The sequence below is a fragment of the Microtus pennsylvanicus genome, chromosome 5 (assembly GCF_037038515.1).
Source record: "Microtus pennsylvanicus isolate mMicPen1 chromosome 5, mMicPen1.hap1, whole genome shotgun sequence".
NCBI classification, from domain to species: Eukaryota; Metazoa; Chordata; class Mammalia; order Rodentia; family Cricetidae; genus Microtus; species Microtus pennsylvanicus.
The window spans coordinates 112848907-112871620 of NC_134583.1; the positions used below are offsets into that span (position 1 = coordinate 112848907).

Below are 22714 nucleotides of genomic sequence, written 5' to 3' on the forward strand. Positions count from 1 at the left end.
ATTGTAAACAGAAATAGGAGCATATTCAATATAATTGAATATAAAATATAATTTGTATATAAAAATATAATTTGTATCAATATGCAAGAATCTATACCAATGTAATTTGTCTATAAATAATAGCTCACAAGTAATCTCACTATTACTCACTATTATTATTAGTGTTAGTAAGCTCACAGTAATCTACCAATTATCCCATCCATTCCTTTTTTTTTAAAAAAGAGATCTCTGAGTTTACTTCATTTCTACCCCCAACCCTATACCAGTTATAACCAACCCCTAGTAATGTTCCTAGCCCTGAGGACAAACTATGTTGGGAGACGGGACATCATTTTCTAGAATTACATCCAACTGTCATGGGAGTGATGATATTTCTATGGAATCCTGTAAAAACTAAAACGATGGTTAAGTTTCAGGATTACTGTCTGGTACAATTGCAGATAGTCTCTGAATAGTTGGTAGGGTTTTTCTGAAGTTCTTATCTGAAGTTCTGGTCAGAACATTACAAGGAGGTACACCATCTCAACTAGCCATGTTGGGATCATCTTGAGAAGTTTGTAACCCCAAACCAATCTTAAAGTGGTACTATCAGAATAATGACATTGTAACAACCAGGTTGTTGTGGAGCCCCACATTCTTCATTGAAACTTCAAAGACTACTGCAGGAAAACTTATTGTTCATTGTGGAAAAGTTAAACATTATTCATATAGACATATATTCAATGAAAGGTACCATAAAGACAAAAATTGATATGAGAGAAGTTAAATTCTGTGAAAGCAGAGTTTTGATAAGAGTCCCTCAATTTTATCTTCCTTCTGTCCCACACCAGGTGGCTTCTGAGATGAGACAGAAACTCTGACTTTTTCTTTCAACAACATGCTCGGATTTAGAGAAGGATAGCCACTGTCCAACTTCAAAGCCAGTTTTAATTTTTCAGTGAGTTGCAACTATCATTATACTGAGAAGTAGGGAGATATGTGTGTTTAGGTAGTGAAATTTTACCCTGCAGAGGATATTGTTACCATAAGTTAGATCTCTTTGCTTGGTGATTCTTTGTAGATAGCTATCTTTTCTTATTTAAGCATCCAAATGTCCAAGGTCTCTTGACTTTTCCAAGATGGGTATTTTCCTGCAAAGACAAGAACAGAACCCTGCCCAACCCTTATGATGTTTCCTTACAACCTGTAGGATTGTCACCTCTGTGGATGAGCTGCAGGGAGGTAGGTCAATTGCACGGGGTGAGAGAATGCCACAGACAGGGGTCTGGGCAGGGCCCGGCAATGGTATGGACTCAGACCCCACATTAGATGCCAATTTGCTGGTGTACAAAAGAGTTTCAAATAGCCTGGAATGGAGTATAACAAAGGTTTATTTATTAGGGGATGAATTCACAGAAAGGGTAGCGATCTGCAGTCCTCTGTGTGTACCCAGCAGCCAAGAGGCCTGTACATGCTTTTCATCTGCATTTATAGTACATAAGACCACACCCAATGTAGGCTGATTATCTTAAAGGCTATTGGCTGAAAGAGTTCCCACAGCAGAAGATTGAGCCCACAGGCTTCAGCAGGCAGGGCTAACAAGAAAGCTGTTCCTAGCCCTTCTATTTTGCTTAAGCAAATAAAGATCTTGAGACACACACCTGTGTTATACACACACACACACACACACACACACACACACACACACACACACACGGGAATCTTAGCTTGCACAGAAACAGGACATATGACAAAGAGAACAATGGCAGGACCTGAGACAGTAAGTCTAGGGGTGGGGGAACTCTCTGTTATGATGGCTCTCCATTATGGGGAAGGCTTGAGAGTTTTCATTTTATTCTGCAGATGGATTTAAATCACTTAGAAAAAAAAAACTTTGCCCTTTCTGAGAATTTATGCATCTAACCCATCTACATTTCTAGGAGTATTACATTAGTCACCCAGACCAGGAAAGAGTTCTTTCTGTACAGCCGTGTCACACATGTGAGCCAGAGAAACCTGACTTTCCATAGGGCTGTTTCAGCCCTGACACAGACTTTAAATACAACTATTGAGATGTGGTTCCTGGCTGTGGCTGGAAGCAGAGCCAAGGGCTGTATTATTGCGAGAGAGTGTGGTTTCGACAATGACAAGATCCTCTCTTGCAGGACTCTCTGCCTCACATGGCTGAAGACACTTGCCAAAACACACTCCATGCTTTCATATTTTCCTCACTGGGTAATTGCAGAACGGGCGATTCCACCTTCAATGCGATGGGATTGATTTCCTCTAAACTCCTGGCTGCCGAATCAGTGGCCCACTTTCCCAACCACGTGATCTGGCAGCTGGCATTTACCGCTCAGCAAATTAAATTATACGGCACTGACGAATTACCAGCTCACAACTGAGCAGAACATTTCCCCTAAAGCTCCCTTCTGCTTATTAGCTGTAAGTTTAAGAGTGCTCAGGTCCATTAGGAAGATGGCAACTGGAAGGCACAAACCCCACCGCCAGTGGGGATTCCATGCGTATGTCTATTCTTCATACCTTCTCTATGAGGATGTGCACCAGTGAGTTAGCCCCATCCCCCATCTGTGAATTTCCAAGATACATAAAGCTAAGCAACTATTTAAAAATGCTTTGTTTGGAAAACTATACATAGTGTACTGGGTTTTTATCAGCTTGACACAAACCTAGACATATGCGGGAAGAAGGAATTTTAATTGAGAGGATGTCCTCATAAGACTGGCCTGTAGGGAAGTCTGTGACATATTTTCTTACTAGGTGATTGATGTGGGAGGGCCGAGCTCATTTGCATGGTGCCATCCCTGGGCAGGTGGTTTGGGGATATAGGAAAGCAGGCTGAGCAAGTCAAGAAACGTGATCCTCCATATCTTCCGCTTCAGTTCCTGCCCTGCTTGGGCTCTTGCTCAGACACCCCTCAGCTATGGAAAGTTACCTGGAAGTATAAGATGAAATAGATTCTTTCCTCTCAAAGGTACTTTTGGTCATGGTGTTTTACCACATCAATAAAACCCTAAGACACAGAGACACACATGCACGCACACACACACACACACACACACACACACACACACACACACACACACTATTTCAATCATAACTATAAACACATCTTTTACAACCATAAAAAGTTAATAAAGAAATATACTGTTAGTCTTTCCCGAGACTCATTCCTATGACGACGACACAGAGCTGTTGACCTGTGATCTATGACATCCATGTTCTTTCCGTAGCATCCATCCTCTCTCAGCACTGTCTAGAACATGGGCAACGTGGTTTTTCTTATGAGTGCATTACTGAGCTCTCTAGGGGTTTTCCTTTCCGCCATTGATATCGCCTCTGTACCAGATCAGACATTACAGAAAAGAGTTTAACTGGAGTTTCTTTTCAGTGGAACAAAAGTTTCCAGACGGTGGCCAGACTGCTTAAATAATTAAATAATTTGTGGTTCGGGGTCTGCCCACTTTAATGAGAAAATAACCAAATTCACGTGTATGAAACCCATATGTTGACATCACCTTGCTCCATGCTGGTATCTCATAATGGGTGAAATAAGACGAATATTAAATAGATGAGCGGAGGAGAGATGGTGATATACATAATAAGTAGTAAAAACCCACGAGTAAAAAGATAATTGAGGAGAAGCAGGACCCTTGAGGCAGGGTCTGTCTGATGCACAGCCCTGCATTGTCTGGATTTGAATGCATCCAGCCACAAGCTCTTCATTTTCTCAGTCCGTCTAAATGAACAGCATTGTGTAGAGCTGACAGGAATAGCTGCTTGATAGGAGGATCGACTTCTTCCTCTACAAAGGTAAGTGCGCTGAATCTAGAGCCTAGTCTGGTTTCTCCAATAGTGCCACAGTGTATTGGGGTGACATGTACAGGAACTCCTGACAGACATCACTAATCAATGGTGGTATTCGTTTTCACTGAGCCCAGAAGTGGCTGCGACACCTTTGCTTTAGTGCTCCAGGGAGCCACTACCAGTTGGTTGTAGCTGCTCGTGGCTACGATACACTATACACCAACCATAAATAAGAAGACTAAAGAACAATGTAATGTGAAATACAGGAATAAATTATCCTTTTTCCCTCTTTCTTTCCACTAAAGCTAGGATAGCCTGATGCCCTGTCTTTCTCTAAACTAGAGACCTTTTAATGTGAAGAAAAAGGATTAGAGCAGAGTCACTTCCTCTGCTAAAAAGCCAATTAGAATTCTTTCTAAAATCTTCTAAACTCCTCTACAGACTACTGCCTTGCCATAGAGTGCCATACCAGGGCTCCAGCTGTACTTGGAAAGAAAGCTTTTTCTGTAGGTGTAAGTCTCCAGAACCACATAAACAACGACCAGAAATGGTGGGAAAAACAGGATTGGAGAAGGTGACTCAGACGATGCTAGAAGGTATCAGTTCGGAGCCAGGAACTAACAAAACCATGAGTACTGGTGTAAAGCCCTTAGCAGCTTCCCTGTCTCAGCCTCCGCCTCTAGCTGCGGTGACTCATTCTCTGTCACCAACCATCACCCTTCGTTCTTCTCCTTTGAGATGCAGGCTCTGGAAGGTAGCTGCTTCTAAAACAGATGATTTTTATATAAATTAAGAAATAGGATCTGGGATGTAGGCTGTCTCCATCAGTCCAGCATTTTGGTGCCGAGGAACTGTCTTTACGGTTTCACCGTCTATCTGGTCTTGTGCCTTTGTTGAGGAACCTGGTATGGTGGGAATCCCTACAATTCTCGAGGCCTTTGAAAAAAATTACTGTCTGGACAAAAGAAGGCATTTCTGTAGAATTTTCAGGTTTTCCCATATAATACTTCACACTTTTCAAAGCTTTATTTTTCATTGTGAAAAAGCATGTGTCAGTTACTTCAAAACATAAACAACATATCCCCCACCATGTTTCTTATGGCACCCAGTAGTCCTCCTTATTCACAGGGCATGTGTTTTGAGATGGTCAGCAGATATCCAGGATAGCACCGTGTAAACCCCAGTTCCTTCCACCACTTATGGCTGCTTCTACAGTTCCTTTACCATGTGTAGCTGAAGCTAAAAGGTATGACTTCATACATCTAAAGTGAAGGTTGCTCTGAACAGCCCGATAAGTTCTCATGCCTCCTTTCACCTGTCCAGAATGTGCACTGACTGCCTAACACATCCATGCTATTGCATTACCTGCCGTTGGCAGTTCTTCACAGAACTTTGATTGCACTACATTATTTTAGTTGTCTTATTTTGCCTTCTTTATTGTTCATCTTCTGTTGTGTCTAAATTATAAAAAAAACTTTAACATGAATACATAAGTACAGGGAAAAAACAGTATACTTAGGCTGAACTGCTATCTTCAATTTAAGGTATTAACTGGGTGTCTTGGCAAGAATGACCTACGGATAATGTAGGGAAGATAGGATGAGCTAACTCATATGAAAAAATTAGCCATGTAAGAGATTAGATAATTTTACCACATTCTTATATTACATTCTAGTGCATCACCTTAGCTTCCCTGAATTTTTGTGAGTTTTGATAGGAGATGTCATATGTGACCTGAATAGAAATATTGTATCTTAAAAAAATCTTTATCCACTCTGGAGGACCTATTCAGGGTGACTGTAAAATTTTATCTGAATTCAGGGAGGCTGTATTGTCTCGCATTCACTTGCTGAGGTAAATTATGACTACTGATATCCTTGCCTTGCATTTCCTCCATTGTGGTGTGTGTGTGTGTGTGTGTGTGTGTGTGTGTGTGTGTGTGGTATTGGCCACACTGGCAGTAACGCAAAGCTATGAAGGTTTAGATGAATGGAACTGGCGAACATATTTTCACAGTTCCTTGCCTTTTCTAGTCTGCTGAAACACAAAAGTAAACCCAGGCCATGATATCAGAGCAAGTGAGCCATAATGGTCCACGTCTTAAAGGCTTGTTCCCCAGCCTGTGGTGGAGTAGCTATTATAAGATGGGCCTGTAGGAGGAAGTTAGGTCACTGGGGATGTTTGACCTTTGACCCCCTTGTGCTTCTCAGCTGCCAGGAAGTGACAGTTGATCTCTGCTATGGCCTTCCCACCAGGAAGAACTACCTCGTCCTGAGGCTTCTCAGATCATTAGACAACATTCATATTTCCCTAGAAAGGGTCCCCCACCCCAGGTATATTGCCACAGAACCACCGCTAACTAACAGTGTATGTGTCTGTTGGGATGTAAACATATTCACCTTAATTTCAAAAGCTGGAAAACATATTACACTGTAGCTACACCTCAGTGAAGTTAAAGACTTTAAATAGTGTTTTAGAGAGGACACACATGAAAAACATATCTTTGAATGCTAAAGGCATCAGAGAGCAAAGAGATGACTTTTTGTGGGTGACTTAGCCATTCAACACCCATACCTTTTAAAATTCTTTCTTAAAAATTCTCTGTATGCTTATGTTTTTGTGTTACAACAGGAACAACATACAGAGCATATGTCTGTTATATCTGTCTATATCACTGTGTCACTAAGAATAGTGTTAAAAATATCTGTCAATCACACATCTAATATTATGGAAAAGTGACTCAGAACTGGAAAAATAATGACACATTGGGGCATTCATTATACCTTTTGGCCCATTTTAAAACCTATTTCTTTGAATGACTCACCACATCTGACTATGATTTCTAAGGACCCCAGTGCCACCTCACTCCATGCTGAAGAATTTAATATTCATAAAAAGCTTTATCTACACACGGGCACCTTCCTGTGGAGATGGTAAATTTTAATTGGGCGTCTGTGTTCTGCTTGTCACCTCATCTTTCCTCTGGTCTACTCAACTCTTCAATGTTCTATTTTATTTAACAGTGATGTCATAAGCCCATTTCTTCATTGCACTTTAGGGAAAGCCTTACTGTATTATGGATGCTTGGCGGCAAAACCTTGTGTCGAGTATGACAGAGCTGCTGTACAATTACTACTGGCTACAATATGTCCTCAGTGTGGGGGGAAATGAGGCGGTTTGGTCAACTCTCAGCGGGGCTGTTCACTTTATTGGTATTTGTGTATCCAATTTTAATAAACCATTGGGCAGATGTAGGATGAAGTGTGCCACAAATCAATGCTACGATCCCCAGAGCAGCTTCAGTGATGTCAAACTGCAGAGGACACACTTTGTTGACATTGAGTTTGATTGCTGAGGTCTATATTGGGCCTCTTTTAAAGTTCTGAAAGCATTAGAGCGGCCTGTTTGGATAGACTTTATTCATAACAAGCACACAATAAAGACTGACATATGGTTTCCTCCAGCACTGTCTCAGTTAGAACAGACAACACAATAGTCATAACACACGTCCCTTTAGAATTTTTAATTGAGTGGAAAATTGCTCTGCCCTTTAGCAACTTTTAGTATATTAACTCATCAATTATTCAAGCATTTGTCTTGTTCCTAGGTGCTGCTGGGTACTACCAAAGGTAAGAGGGCACACCGATTTTATTTGCATCTGAATATAAACGATCTATAGCAGTCTTCTAGTGAACTTGATTGCTCCAGAGTAGAGGCAAACATGCTTCTAGTGAGGAATCCAGAGATGAAAAAAAGCCTGCTGTTCCCAAGTCATCCCTCTTTTCCATGTTTAACTTGATCAATGCTCAATTCTCCACTCACTGGGCCCTTCCCCATCCCATCCCTTCTCCCATTCTCTGGGCATCCCTCTCGATGACCCTGAAGTCTGACCCTTGGCATTTCCTTCCGGTTCTCATTCATGTTGAATGGACCTAGGAACTTTTTGTCTGAAATGTAAGATTAAGGTGAAAAAGGATTTGGGGTTCTTGAAATGACCTGCCTTCTACTTTTAATACCATGAAGACAAAAGGGTCGACTTTGTGCTCTAAAGAGAGACAATGACAGATTATAAAAGGCAGAGGTAGTTTTAAAGTCAGCTTAACTGAAGTTAAAATTAAGAACAGTAAAAGCATACGGATACGGACTATTCTGCCACTGTGGCAGCATCCACAGTCACATAGCCACCTCGTGAATACTATGGAGAACATTTCAGTCTTTGCACCGTATTTCCTCATGCTCGTTATGGTTAGTTCCCTCCCCGTGCTCATCTGTCACTGTATGTTTTTCTTTACTAGAGAGTCATATAAACAGACTTTGAATCTGACTCCATGCATTTAGATTAGTGCTTCTGAGATTTACTCACGTTATTACATCTTTTCTCTTTATTACTGAGTAATTCTTCATGTATAAATAAACAGTATGTTTTTTTAACCTACTTTTAGGTAATGAATATTTGGCTAATTTCTAGTTTTGGAAAATTATTAATAAAGCTGGAATGCTAATTGGAAGGTGGCTTTTGTGTGAATGTGTTCATTTCTAAGGGGACTCACTGGCTCACATGGTAAGCACATACTGAACTTTGCAAGACGTAGAGCACAGTTTGTTTCTCAGGGAAGGTGTGACACCTTGCCTTTTCACAGTGACCTGGTGTAGCTCTAGTTCCTTACATCTGTTTCAGAGTTTGCCAACTTCAGATTTTTTTGCACGAGCCATTTTAGATGAGTAATAGTCTCTTACTGAAGTTTTAAACTGTATGTCCCTAATAGTCAATGATGCTCAGTGTGTGTGTGTGTATTTGCGCATGTGTGTGTGCTTGTGCATGCATGGACACCTGCATGCACGTACACATGTGCTTACTTTCCATTCATCCCTCTTTGTATGTGGTAAACAACAAAAAAATTACTATTAGGTACATCCATTGGCATACACTAATCCACTTTCTTCTTTTTTATTAAAATTACATATGTACCTATATTAATTATTATTATTTTTGAGACAGGTTCTGGCAATCCTGGAACTCTGTAGACAAGACTGGCCTTGAAATAATATAGATCCACTTACCTCTGCCTTATGAGTGTTGGGAAAGACATGCACCACTATGCCTGGCTTTTAAGTAAATTTAAATTATATTTTGGTTATATTCTTCCCCTCCTCAAAGTCCTTTCAGATCCTTTTCACTCCCTTCCTCCCCATCCAACTTTAAGGTTTTTTCTCAAAAAAACAAACAAGAATACAATATAGCACCAAAACTCCTCCAAACCAAGAAGAAGAAAAATCAAACCAAACCAAACCAAACCAAACCAAACCAAACCAAACCAATAGAAACAATAATAATAACAAAACAACAAAAAACCAACAACATCCAAACAGAAAAACAAGATGAAACAAAACAAAAACAAAAAAACCCTACCAAATTGTAACCAAATAAAAGAAAACAAAAATTGTGGAGTCCATTATAAGTTGGTCAGCCACTCCTGAACATGATACCTGTCCTGCAGTGTCTGATATACTCAATGTGTGTCTGGATCTGTCTGTAGTGGAGATGTCACATAAATGGAATCGCCTGAGATATGACCTTTGTGATTGCTTTCTTCCATTTAGCACGATGTTTTCATGGTTCCTCCATGAGCTATCAGTAGTAAATCAACTTTTATGTTTCAGTTGCAATTCAGTGTATGGATATGCCACATTCCATCAGTTGATGACATTGGCCTGTTTATACATTTAGGTATTTTGAATGCTGCTGCCAAGAATATCTGACCACATGCTGTTGACTCTTGAGTTTACAGCTGTGAGTGGAATGACATGATCCTAACTTACTTCTGTGTTTACCTGATTAAGGAGCCACCCAGCTGTTTTCTTAAGTAGTCAAACCATTGCATATTCCTTACAGAAAAGTGCAAGCATTTCACTTCTCCGTATCCTCACAAACATTCATAGTTTTGTATTTAAAAAGACTTATAACCATCCTCAAAGAAAACTCTTGCTTTATGTAGTTAACATGTGCTAATAAATTTATAGCATAAACTTTAATGGTTGTAAGTCCATGGTTTATCTCACTGTGGTCTTGCTATGCCCTTGGCTGATGAATTCATGTAATCATCTGTATTTCTTTGACATCATGTCCATTCAAGTCCTTTGCTCAGTTTTAATTTGGACTTTCCCCCCTGTTGAGTTGTAGGGTTGAGTTCTTCATATAGTCTCCATGTGTATTCCTCCCAAACATATGACCCATCAATCTTCTCATTTTGCCCTTTTACTTCCCTTTACAAATTACTATTATTTCCTTTTATGTTGTGGGTGTTTTGCCTGCATGAACATCTGTGAATAGTGTGCATGCCTGTACATGTGGAGGCCAGAGGCGGGTGTCAGATCCCCGGGAGCTGGAGTTGCGAATGGTGATGAGCCATCATAACGGTGAGGGGAATTGGACCCAGGTTCTCTGAAAGATCAGCCAGTGCTCTGGCCAGCTGGAGCTCTTATCTCCTGAGCCATTTCTCTAGTCTCTTTTTACTCTTTTGGTAATTCTAGAACAAACAAAGGTTTCTCTAAGGTAGTTAAAATTATATTTTTTCTTTTACTATTTCTTGTGTGTGTGCGTAATATTTGCAAAACTTCCAAACGTAAGGTCATGAAGATTTACCCATATTTTGTTCTAGGAATTTCACATTGTAGTTTGTGTTTTCTGTTTTGTGAAGATTTGGGTATTCCGTACGAAGCAGAAGCCAGCTTTGTCCTCTTGTCTACAGAGGTCCACTTGTTTCTCCTGCTGGGGAGACGATTGTTTCTCTCCATTGGATGGGCTTTGGAACATTGTCAGAAACCAGCTGCTCACACGTGGGTTTGGTTCAGGTCTCTCATATGCTGTCAATCATGCCCATCCTTACGTCAGGCCCACTTGAAGGTGGTAACTGCAGCTTTGTCATCGTTTTGAAACTGAAAAGAGTGAATCTTCCGATTTAGCTCCTCTTTAAAAAGATCACTTCAGGCTATTTAGGGAATACTTGAAATTCTATTTGAAAAATCTTGACTCAGTTTTCTAAATATAATATTTTATTTTTAACTTTGTGTGCTTGGTGTGTGTGTGTGTGTGAATCTGTGGATACACACATGTAAGTATGGTGCTGGTGTTGTCCAGAGGCATTGGATTCCCTGAAGGTGGAATTAAAGGTGACTGTGAGCTACCAGACTAAGGTCCTCTGCAAAAGCACCGCCCACTCTTCACCTCTGACCCATCTTTCAGGCCTCTTGAATTGGAGTTTTCGTTTTTGCACAGGCAAACAGGATCTAGGTGCAGAGAGCAGTAGATTTGAGCATCACTTTCATGTCTCTTACACATCTAATTTCAATTCATGGCGTCTTTTGGTTCACTTAGGTCATTATTTCTTTCAACAATGTATATTGTTCTTGGGTAAAATTCTTTTTTTTTTTTTTTTGGTTTTTCGAGACAGGGTTTCTCTTTGGTTTTCGAGCCTGTCCTGGAACTAGCTCTTGTAGACCAGGCTGGTCTCGAACTCACAGAGATCCGCCTGCCTCTGCCTCCCAAGTGCTGGGATTAAAGGCATGCGCCACCACCGCCTGGCTTGGGTAAAATTCTTATGATTAAATCCAAATATCTTCTTTAGTGCCATATTCTTTAAATCTTTTGCCCACTTTTAAGTAATTGAATCATTTGCATTTTTAGTTTTTTTAATTATTAATTTGTGAGAATTCCCGATACATTTGGGATACTACTCTTTATCAAATATATGCTTTCCTAACATTTTCTTTTTTCTGTGGTTGTCTTTTCATTTTCCTTATGGTGCTCTTCAAAGACACTGTTTTTAATATACATTGGATATAATTTATCATTTTACTTTTTGTGCTTTTCCCATTCTATTTAAAAATACTTATAAAACCCAAGTCATAAATAGTTCTGACTATGTTTTCAATTAAAAATTTGATAGCTTAAGGTTGCATGTTTAGGTTTCTGGTCCATTTTTCAGATTATCCTTGAGAGAGTGAAACACAGGCTTCTGAGTCCAGAGTGAAGAGCTCCAGTTGTTTCACTGCTGAGCAGTTCCATCACTACAGACACAATATGCATCAGAAACCCGAGTCACCTCACTTAAAGCAGAGACATTTGCTTCCTGATATGCAGACTGATGTGAGCATCAGATGGCAATGCATAAAGACTGTCTAAAATCAGAGTATAATGCTATTGTGTTTACTTCTAGGATAGGAAAAACGGGATGACATTGTGCCACCCCTGGGGAAAGGCTAAAACTCAAAAATTGCTAGCAGTTAAAAAAGCGCAGAAAAGGACTGACCTTTAGGGGATGTGATTGAATTCCAGTTTTTTTTTTGTTCTTCCCAGAACTGTAATGGTCCTGGAGTTCTCCAGTCCTTAACTCACTTACCTATGTGATAAGAAGAATCTAAGTGTCTTAGAGCAGGTAAAGAGGGAGTGAGCCATAGACAGATCTCTTTGACTTACACCAGGTAAGGGTCTAATAAATCAGAAAGGGAGGGGGAAACGGAGTGGAGACAGGATAAAGGAAGGGGGAAAGAAACAGAGGGGGAGAGAGGGGAAAGGAATGGAGGGAGGATGGAGAGGATACACACACACATACATACATACACACACATCCCTATCTCTATCTCTCCCCTCCTTCTCTCCCCTCCTCCCTCTGCCACCTCTCTCATAAAAGTTCATGTATTGTTGTAACACTCTGATACTATCATGACCTTTTCCTCTCTGACTTCCACATCATGGAATACACAGTTAAAATGGTATAAGTAGCTGTTTTGTATGGTTTCTTCCCCAAGTCGTCTCTGTGCTTCCCAGCAGCACTCTGTGTATCGTTGGTGTCATACTGGACTTCACCGTGGCTGTCTGCTCAGTGACCACCCTTTCTGACAGCCATATAGAAACTTCCCGAAGGATGAGAGATGCCTCTGAATCCAGAACAATGACTGACACATAGTTAGAGTTCAACCAATGTGTGCTGATGAAAACATGAATATAGATTATCAATTCCTAATGTAGTATAAATAGGTATTACCAACTGAACTTGTTAGTTTTATAGCATAACACTGATATTTACGCTAAATAGCTCTACATAGATCAAATAGACCTAATTTTCAAGAAGTGCTGCTGGAACAGGAACTAAACGGCTAGTGTGCCCACACCCGTGCAATAGCATCCACCATCTAGTTTTTAATACTGGGTTTAGATGACTATGAATGTATGTAATATATGACATTTTCTCTCATTAGACTGTTAAAACATTTTCTATTAAGTATTACCATTTAAAATAATTTAGCTATTTTGAGTAAGTGTGAGAATGACTAAATGGCAGGGTGAGTCCCAGTACTGCCTGAGAAAAAAAATGACTTCATTAAATGTACATGTGTTCAAACATTTACTAGTTCATACATTATGGAATCTTGTAAAAAGATGAGATATTTAACTGTATAAACTTCAATTAAACTGTGACTGTATGTTCCTAAATCAAGGATGAGATTTCTCCGAATTATTTCATCACATGCTGTGTCGTAAGGAACTGAGGTAGATGGTGAGTTATGTGGAGATGATTTAATGGAACTTTGAAAACGACACTTGCCAGGCTTCCTGTTGTTGCTAGGTTGGCTCACACCATAGTCACCCCCTTCCAATGTGCCCAGAGGGCTATGGGCATATGGTATGTAAGCAAGGGTGCTCTGTGGCCCTAATTTTATGCCAGGCAATGTTGGTTCAGGGCACAAATGTTAAATTAGTTTAGGAGAATGACAAAAAGCAGGGAAACTGATGAAAACAGCGTTCGACTGCTGTCACTGGTCCTGTTCTGATGCGGTCCAACAGTTCCTTATAGGCTGTAGCTAACTGCCAGAGCTTCTGGCATCAAGTCAGCTCTGAAACACCCCATTTTGGAACTATTTATGTATGTGATATGAAAAAAGAGTTAAAATATAAATAAATATTGGGGTGTCCTGAAAGATAGTCAAGGAATTATAGTAAGGGCAACATTTCCACAGCCTCTGCAAGGCCCCTCCTTAGATGTAGGTTTAGCTGTAGTTTTTCACCAATGAGGACTCTGATGCTTGGAGTTGCAATCTCTTTGCCCACAGTCACACAGAGAACCCAGATAAGAACCCAAATCATTCTGACTTCAGAGTTTCAAGACCATAATTATAAAACATTATTAAAAATCTAGGAATTATAAAGCACATGTATAGAAGGGAAGTCACAATACAAGTGACAGAATAAGAGAAAGTGATTTTAGGATGGAAAGAGAAACAGAATATGCTTTGATAAATAAAATTGACAATTATCTTTCAGAGCAGTCATGCTAGAAAGTCACATATTTAAATCTGTGATCTGCACTAGACACTGTCTTTCATGGGTGATAAATTTAAATTGCTTTCAAAATTAGCTTATGAGTTAAACTAAAACAGTTGGATGAAGATCAGCTATAGGTTTTACTTAAAAGCTAATAAAATTATTAAGTTGACAATCTGCTTCAGTAAAAAGATCAAATGACTTTGGTTGTTTCTAAAATATCAATCATAATGCCTAGTTTCAGAGAGTTGTTGATTCAACAGATAATAGGCTTGCAAAGTGTGATAGATTAGATCTTAAATGTCCCCCCCAAAGACTCATGTGATAGAGGATTGAGCCTCAAAATGATCCTCAATAGGAAGTTTCAGAAGCTTTAAGATGTGAGGGCAAGAGGAAAGGTCCTTAGGTGACCAGAGATGTGCTGTTGAAGAGGGTTGCGGGTCCCAGCCCCTTCCTCCTTGTCTCCTTTGCTCTCCCTTCGATTGAGAGACTATTAAGAGAAAGATGCAGGCTCCTGCCATGATGTGCTACTTGCTCTGGACTCAAAACATTAAAACTAACCATGTGTATTTTAATATTCTTTCTTTCTTTCTTTCTTTCTTTCTTTCTTTCTTTCTTTCTTTCTTCTCTCTCTCTCTCTCTCTCTCGAGACAGGATTTCTCTGTATAGCCCCCTGGCTGTCCTGGAACTCACACTGTAAACCAGGCTGGGCTCAAACACACAGATACCTGTCTCCTCTACGTTCTGAGCGCTGGGATTAAAAGCATGCACCAGTACTGTCTGGCTCTTTTTTTAATTGCATTTTTTTTCCATTCTGGAATAGCCTTTTGTTAAATTATAGCAACAGTGCTTGCTTTTTTTGTTAGCTTAAAAATTATTTTATATTTTTTGAGATTACAATATAATTACATTTCCTTCTTCCCTCTCTTCCTTCCAAAACCTTGCATTTACTCTCCTTGCTCTTTTTCAAATTCATGACCTCATTTTCTTAAACTGTTATTACATACATAAACATGTCTGCCTACACATGAGCTGAACCAGGATGACATCAATAGACAGGCTAATGTGGATGGCGTACAGCTCATGAGGCGACACAAAGAACTCCAGGCTACTAAGGAATTCTGAGAGCTGCAGAAACAGTATCTGCCAGGTAGAAGAACACCACCTGGTTATTCAATACTAAATGGTCAGCCATGACAACAAACACATGCTAGTAACACAAAGACTGTGTGGTTGCCTCCACCTTCCTGAAAATGTCACGATTTCTTTCTCTTTATGTCTAAACAAAATTCCATTGTGTATATGTGTCAAATTTTCTTCATTCCTCTGTTGATAGACATCAGTGTGGTTCTTTTTGAAGCAGTTATGAATAGTGCCGTGGTAAACATGGCTGTACAAGTATTTCTGTAGTGTTCTGTCTGAGAACACTTAGGCCTTCCGGTATATACCTGAGTGCAATAGATGAGTCAGATTGTACTTCTGCTTTCACGTTTTCAAGGCGTTTCCTTCCACACTGCCTTCCATAGTGGCTGTCCCAGTTTACAGTGCCATCAGCAGTGTGTAAAGGTTTATCTCCCCTCCCCCACACATCCTCACCCGGACTTTACTTTGTTTCCTTAATAATAGCCATGATGACTTTAGTGAGACACTCTCCAGACAGTTTTAATCCGTGTTTCCTTGATGGCTAAAGATATTAAGAACACTTTTTCAAATATTTATTGGTCATCTGTATTTCCTTTCTCCTTCCTTCCTTCCTTCCTTCCTTCCTTCCTTCCTTCCTTCCTTCCTTCCTTCTTTCCTTCCTTCCTTTTAGAACTGTCTGTTCATTTAAATTGTTCATTTATTGATTGGTGCTTAACTTTTCAAGGCTCTTTGTACATTATAGATGTCAGATGTATGGGTAGAAAAGGCCATTTTCCCTCTCCTGCCTACCATACTTTCAGTCTGCTAGTCCCTTTCCATTCTGCGCAGCAGAGACCCAGCCCCTGAGTGAGAAACTAAGTGACAGGAGCTCACTGCCCTGATGACAACGGGCTGGTGCACTCATTCATTTTGTCAATGATGCTAAGGCGTCAACTAACTCAGCTAACTACCTTTCTGTGCTCTACAATTCTTCTCCTGGTCTCTTTGGTGTTGGACAATTTTTAAAAATAAGTAGCGGCCCATGCCTTTAACTCCATCACTTGGGAAGCAGAGGCAGGCAGCAGATTTCTGAGTTTGAGGCCAGCCTGGTCTACAGAGCGAGTTCCAGGATAACCATGGCTACACAGAGAAATCCTGGTTGGAAAAGCAAAAGTTAGTAATAATAATGATGATAGTAATGAAAGAAATTCATGAGTTTTCAAAGAAAAATGGCAGAAAGAGTCACTAATATTTTAACCAAAGAAGGATGGGGAAAATCATAGTTATACCTCAACAGCAACCAGTCACAAGCAATAGCTTAAGGAATCTCCAAGGCAGACAGCGAGACTAAGGAAAGCCCGGGAGCACGGCGGTGAGAGCAGCAGGGTCAGAGGCTCCCCGGAGAATCCTGTCAAGTTATCAGAGGCATTTTCAGTGATCAGTTTTCGGCCTAACGCGTTAAAATAACCAACTTGTTCCAGAATCCTCAAGGAAATGCTGTATGGACTAAACACCAAATTACATTTAACTGGATAAACATTTAAATTACGGATGGGAAATTGATGTAAAATGGAAGAACTGAGAACCATTTAAAAAATTTGCCACTGTTCCCTTGAGTTAAACCCAAACCCAGCAGTTGAGGAATTTTATCCAAACCCTACATGAGAAGCACAGAAACAGTTGCCAAGTTGTCCAAACACATTTTTTCCCTTCATTTGCAGCACCCACAAAAATGTACCACTATGTTGTTTAAGACAAAATTCAATTTAGAGGCTCGAGTCTCAGCAGATATTAGTCTGTCTGGTTTCAGAATGGAAACTGGTGACGCTGCAGGCAGTTTTTATGGAATAGGCGACTGAACATGTTCACCCCCCTCCTGTCATGGTGGATATTCCAGAGATGGCAATGGGCCTGCAGAACAACAGGAAAATGAGAAGCTGGTTCCCATGGACAAATACTCCCCGCCCCCTGCTCATTTCTTTAAGATGGAGCCTTAAAGTGCTGATGCTTTCCCTTAAGATTTTATGTGGGGGTCTTAGAGGGATCCGCCAGGGGAACCAGAGGAAAGAGGATGTGACTGAGAGAATTAAAGCCCTTCCCAAAGATCCCTAATCTTTCAAAGCTGTGAATGATTAGTTGCCAGGAAGGGAAGAGTACCCACCTGATGAATGTATGGCCCACCATGCTACGATTATCCATGGAAGTAGAAGGAAGTTAGTTAATTTCACCCCCCACCCCGCCTTTGTTTCCTCACTCACTATAGTGGGTTACCACTGGGAGACTCGAGATTCTTTGAAAGCACAGTGTGTTTATATGACTTATTTGGGGTTTGCCAGTGGAGTTTTAAAATTTGTATATATATTATTCTTCTGGGCACTTCTTAACGGAAGTGTGAAGGTGTGGACATGGTTTGTGGGTGTCTTTCAAGGATTCACATTGCTGGAAGCTACGCTCCTTATGTATGGCAGTATGACATTGACGAGATGGAGTTCGGGGAGGCTGGTCGGGTTGTTGAAGATAGTCGTTGGATGGGATTGAAGTAGTTATCAGACTCTGAGCTACTTTTTGGGAGAGCCAGTTGTCATAACAGAGCTCCTCCGACTCTGGCTTCAGGGGTCACCAGGCATTCTCATGTGTGCCCTGCTCTTGTCATTGTGATACGCCATGAGGTGACTTAGCCAGCAGGGCCTTCACTGGTGCCAGCACCATGCTCCTCGGACTTTTAGCTTTCAGATCTGTGAGTTAATGAAATTGGTGAATCTAAGTTGGCATGTCCTATCACCCTGTGATGGTTAATCTTTCATTGTCTCGATTTAAAGACAATTGCCCAAGAGATGCATCTTTGGATATTCCTGTGAGGTGTTACCAGAGATGTTTAAGCAGAGAAGACACATCCTAAATATGGGTGGAACGTTCCCAGGGCCTAAGTTTCTAGAATGGTTCTAGAGGGCAAAGAGAAAGTGTCCTGAGAATCAGCATTCATCTTTTCTGTGAATACGTTTTCTGCAGGAATACGTTGTTTATTTGCCCTGCGCTCCTCTGCTGTGCCATGATGGACTGGAATCCCTCAAACCACAATCTGACTCTCCAGATCGCTGTTATTTCTTTAAACTGTCTTTATATTGGTATTTTGTCATAGCAGGGAGAAAAATAAAATACCCCAAGTCCATACCTTATATTAGGATTCATCTCAAACACTGTATATCTATGGATTAGGACAAGTGTATAATTTAATTTACTATCATAGCGTCTGAATATTTTCAGCACCTTAAAAAATCCTTGCTAGCCTAGCTATTCTTCAATCCTTCCCACCTGTCTGGCTTTCTAGAAAGCTACTTACCTGCCTACTTATGCCTCTCCTAGTTTGCATTTCCACCGGTCATGAGTGAGAGTTACCACTGCTGTTTCTTAATAACATTGCATGGTATCAGGCTTTTGCATTTTGGCTATTCCAATTGTGTGTCCCTTTGACATTAAATAAGATCATGCCTTTGAGTCACCCAGCTTCGAGTCCTGTCCCTTCACCTTCCTCTAGCACTTAGTGCCAAGATACAGTTCAAGTGTCCCAAAAGGAGAGGAAAAAGAAGAAAAGGAATTCATGGAAAGAAAGTATTGATCCTGCAGGGACTAGGATAGGGAACTGCTACCACCCAGCACTGTTTGGGACAGAGATTCTTGCTCTATAGTCTACAGAAGCTTTCCTAATATAAAGGTGTGTAGGGCTCTGGCATTTTGTCTTTCAAAAAAAGAGAAGAAAAGGAATGAGATGATATGTGGAGAAGGAAGAGAAGGGAGGAGAGACAGAAGGAACACAGAGTGGAACCTGTTCTAGACAGAAATGGTGGTGAGGTTTCCTCCTCAAAAGTGCTGTATCTGTTCAGACAGGTGGGGAGGCAAAGAAAATGTAGGCCCCGATCCTCTTCTTTGTGTCTCTGGTTTATATTCTTCTTCTTATGAGTTTAGTTCTGTATTATATCCAACTTCCACACAAATGTACATTAATTAATTGCAACAAGGCCACTTGTACCACAATGGCAAGGCTTAGGGTATACACATGTCTGTCAAATTCCAAAGGTTAAGATGGACCTTTGAGAAGCACTGGGAACACATTGTTTAAGGAGAGTATCTAAAAGTAAGTAAATTTCATTGGTCATTCCATTTTTCTAATGTGTATAGGTGAGATGTTCACCACAAATAACAATGTTACTCTTTGGAGACTGGCATTCACGAGCCTAGGGAAGTGTATGAACAGTGAAAAATGCAGGCTTTAAAGCCTGGACAACTGCTTGTCTCCCTTCAGACTTTGCAGTCAGTGTAGCTTCCAAGTCTACAGATTTATAAGTACAGTGGAATGATTTCAACACCCAAATTGCAATTAGAGCCATTGTTAGAGTTCAGATATGCATGACATTCAAAATAATCTCTTAGTAAGTTTTGTGATATTGTACAGCCTTTCGTGTGATTAGGACAAGTCTACTTTTAGAAGGCTATCAACTTGTAAGAAATGAGTAGATTTCAAAAGCCATTTTTTTTAGCCAATTAGTAAATTGTTTATGAGAAAAGCAGAAAAAGAAACTTCACAAACTACTTTCACAGGAGGATTTACAATAGGCGAAACGAGTTATGTACAATACACCCAGCTTCAAACTATCCCAAGATTCTTTCTTCGTTTTCCTTTTCAAGCCAACCTAAAATTGAGTTAAATATCATTTAGAGACACTAGTTATTGAGATTTTTTTTCCAGCATTCTTAAAAGGAAAGGGCAAAGTCTTCTAAAGTGACCATGACATGCTTAAGTAAATATTTTCCCCTAAGGTTCACTGTATAATTTAACTTGAGAAGATATGGGTAAACACAGACCTGCTGCAATATTTTAGTGAGTAATTTACTATTTCCTCTAATTTGGAAAGCTCTTTAAAACATACAAAATCTGCTGCGATTTCCCATAACACCACTTTTTCTGAAAGTTTTACAGCTTGGATAACCAATAAGCACTCACAAATCTGCTAATCAATGGCCTCAGACACCCTGGGGGAAAACGCAAGTCTCTGCGTCTTTTCATTTTTCACTCTATCCCGACCTTTACGTCATTGACCCCCACATGACTTCCCAGCTGAGTTTACAGATCCAAAGACATTTCTGTGACAGTATTCCAACTCTAGTAAAAGTGTGTGTGTGTTTAAGTCAAGATTTACTCTGTATTAAGAGCTTTAAGGCTGACCTAGAAGAATGATAAGCAGGGTTAGCTTACCCTGGAAGGCAGCTCAGTTCAGTATTCTAGACTTACTCACGAAAGGTCTCTGCTGTCACCACTCAAACTGAAGTAAAAACTCAATAAAAAAGAATGCTGGCAACTACCTATGCACATAATGTTAAAGTGACAGACTTAAAAAATCTGGGTAGATAAAGTGGCTCCCATGCAGCCACGGTGCCAATTAGGAAGATCCACAGACCTGCATTTGGATGTAGAAGCTTTCTTGCCTGCATAGGAAACCCAGAATTTCAGGATGTGCTGGGTTGTGGGCAAAACTGGTAAAAGTACCACGGGCATCTCATTGAGAAGTAGTGGGACTATGGCACCTGTGGAAATTACACGTGTGTATGACAAACCCGGATTAACTTCAAAGAGAACAGTGAAGAACACAAAGTGACATCAGTTTTGCTAGAAAACAGTTGACCGGGAAAACGCCTCCATTCTGCCACTCTCTTCTCTGATTACCTGCGAATATCTCCACTTCCGGCACTTGGTAGCAACCGGCTGAGGCAAACCCGGCAGAATGGCTTCCAGCTGCTGGCTGATTAACTCCTGCACATCCTCCTCACTGCGCTCCAAGTGCGTAACCCCAAATGGGACAGTCGTGTGGATCACCAGGGATGGGCCGAATTCCGATGACTCTGTAGTGAGAGGAGAGAAGGATCGGTCTTAAGGCACAGGAGCCTGGAAGCACAGGCCCTTGTTTGAATCCAAAGCTAGAAAGTGAGCATAGCAACCAGAGGAAAAGCAGACTAATGGCTCAGCATATGTCAGGCTGATTCTGAACCAGCCTCAGCTCTCCTGGAGAGGAAGGTAGGTTGAAGATGCTTTAGCAAACAAGAGCTCATGTCTTTCTAAGAAACGTGAAGAGACGACAAGAACCTCCTGCTCTGGGTACAACTACATTTATTGGTATTTTTATCTTCTCTTACTATCAAATTGTAAGTCTTTTATATATTATATCATATATGTTCTTTTTTCTTAAGTTCTGAGAATGAAACGGATGTTCTGAAAGATATTTATGTTAGGAAGATTGCAAAATATTTTTCTAAAATTATAACAATTGTACATTATGTTTACCACTTTGAAAAAGAAATTATCTCTTTGAAATGAGAACTTTCTTCCTAATATTATTTCTTGTATCTTTTGTGTGTATGTGAGGATTGTGATGTAGCCCAGGCTGGCCTTAAATTTGAGAACACCTCCTCTACCTCTTAAGTGGTGAGAGTATGGTTGTGCTGCTATACTTTATCATTCAGCTGAAAACAGAATAAAAGTCCGTCCCATCTATTATAACTCCCCATTTTTATTTGTCACTGAATTTGATTTCACTGTATTTTAATGATTACAAAACATGTGTGGATGCCCACACTTAGAAGAACATACGGTAGCCAATAAGGCATGAAGTTAAAGACATTTAGGCGTCTAAGCCATTAGAAAATATAATCTTGGAAAGAATGTTAACCTGAGTTTGGTTTAAATAATACTAATGCCATATGACACTAACAGATCGTCAACTTGATTCTAAATGTCTCTAATTTTGTATTATAAGAGGTCATACTATTTGAACTATATCAATTCACTTCTATACACAAAAATCAAAGGTTGAATGGCATAAACCAATCACTTGGCATATGCCCAGCTAGTGTCTCTACATTTTAGAGATTTATTTTTTTAAGCTTGTACCTGCCTAGGTTTATAATGTAGCTAAAACAACATACAAAATAGATGCTTCATAAAAGATACAGGATGAAGGCAATAAATCAGCTAAAAGGACAATATTCCTAGGTGTTGCTCAAATTATAGCCATGAAGTATTTTTAATAAAAGTACTTTGTCTCCCTAGTTCACACAGCTCAAGACTTTAGAGATAACCACAAGGGGTAGTCTCAAAATGCTACAAACCTTTGAAAGCACAGTCAGTGTTTCCATCAAATCCCACATGTATCACACATGAGGGTGGGATATGAATGGAGACACTGTGTTCTAAGTACCATGGTGAATCAGATCGTCTACCGTGAGTCCACTGTTCGCCTCACTGGAACGGGGACAACCTCATCAAGCAGCTGAGGCGATATCCCTGGGCATGCTGAGCCCTTATCCTGTGAGTGCAGCTGAGGAGACATCCCTGGGCATGCTGAGCCCTTATCCTGTGAGTGCAGCTGAGGAGACATCCCTGGGCATGCTGAGCCCTTATCCTGTGAGTGCAGA

At 40.3% G+C, this 22714-nt stretch overlaps 1 protein-coding gene across 8 annotated transcripts in view; it reads right to left on the reverse strand.

The window, feature by feature from the left end:
* Window positions 1–22714, reverse strand: part of Rnls (renalase, FAD dependent amine oxidase) — a 289318-nt gene that overhangs the window by 45253 nt on the left and 221351 nt on the right. For all 8 annotated transcript variants that reach the window (XR_012910683.1, XM_075973856.1, XM_075973855.1 and 5 more), the window contains exon 6: window positions 20970–21145. Coding sequence is in view for 7 of the 8 variants with exons in the window: in XM_075973856.1 (XP_075829971.1) it covers window positions 20970–21145 (176 nt within the window). In the remaining variant the exon portion in view is untranslated. The remainder of the gene's footprint in view (window positions 1–20969; window positions 21146–22714) is intronic.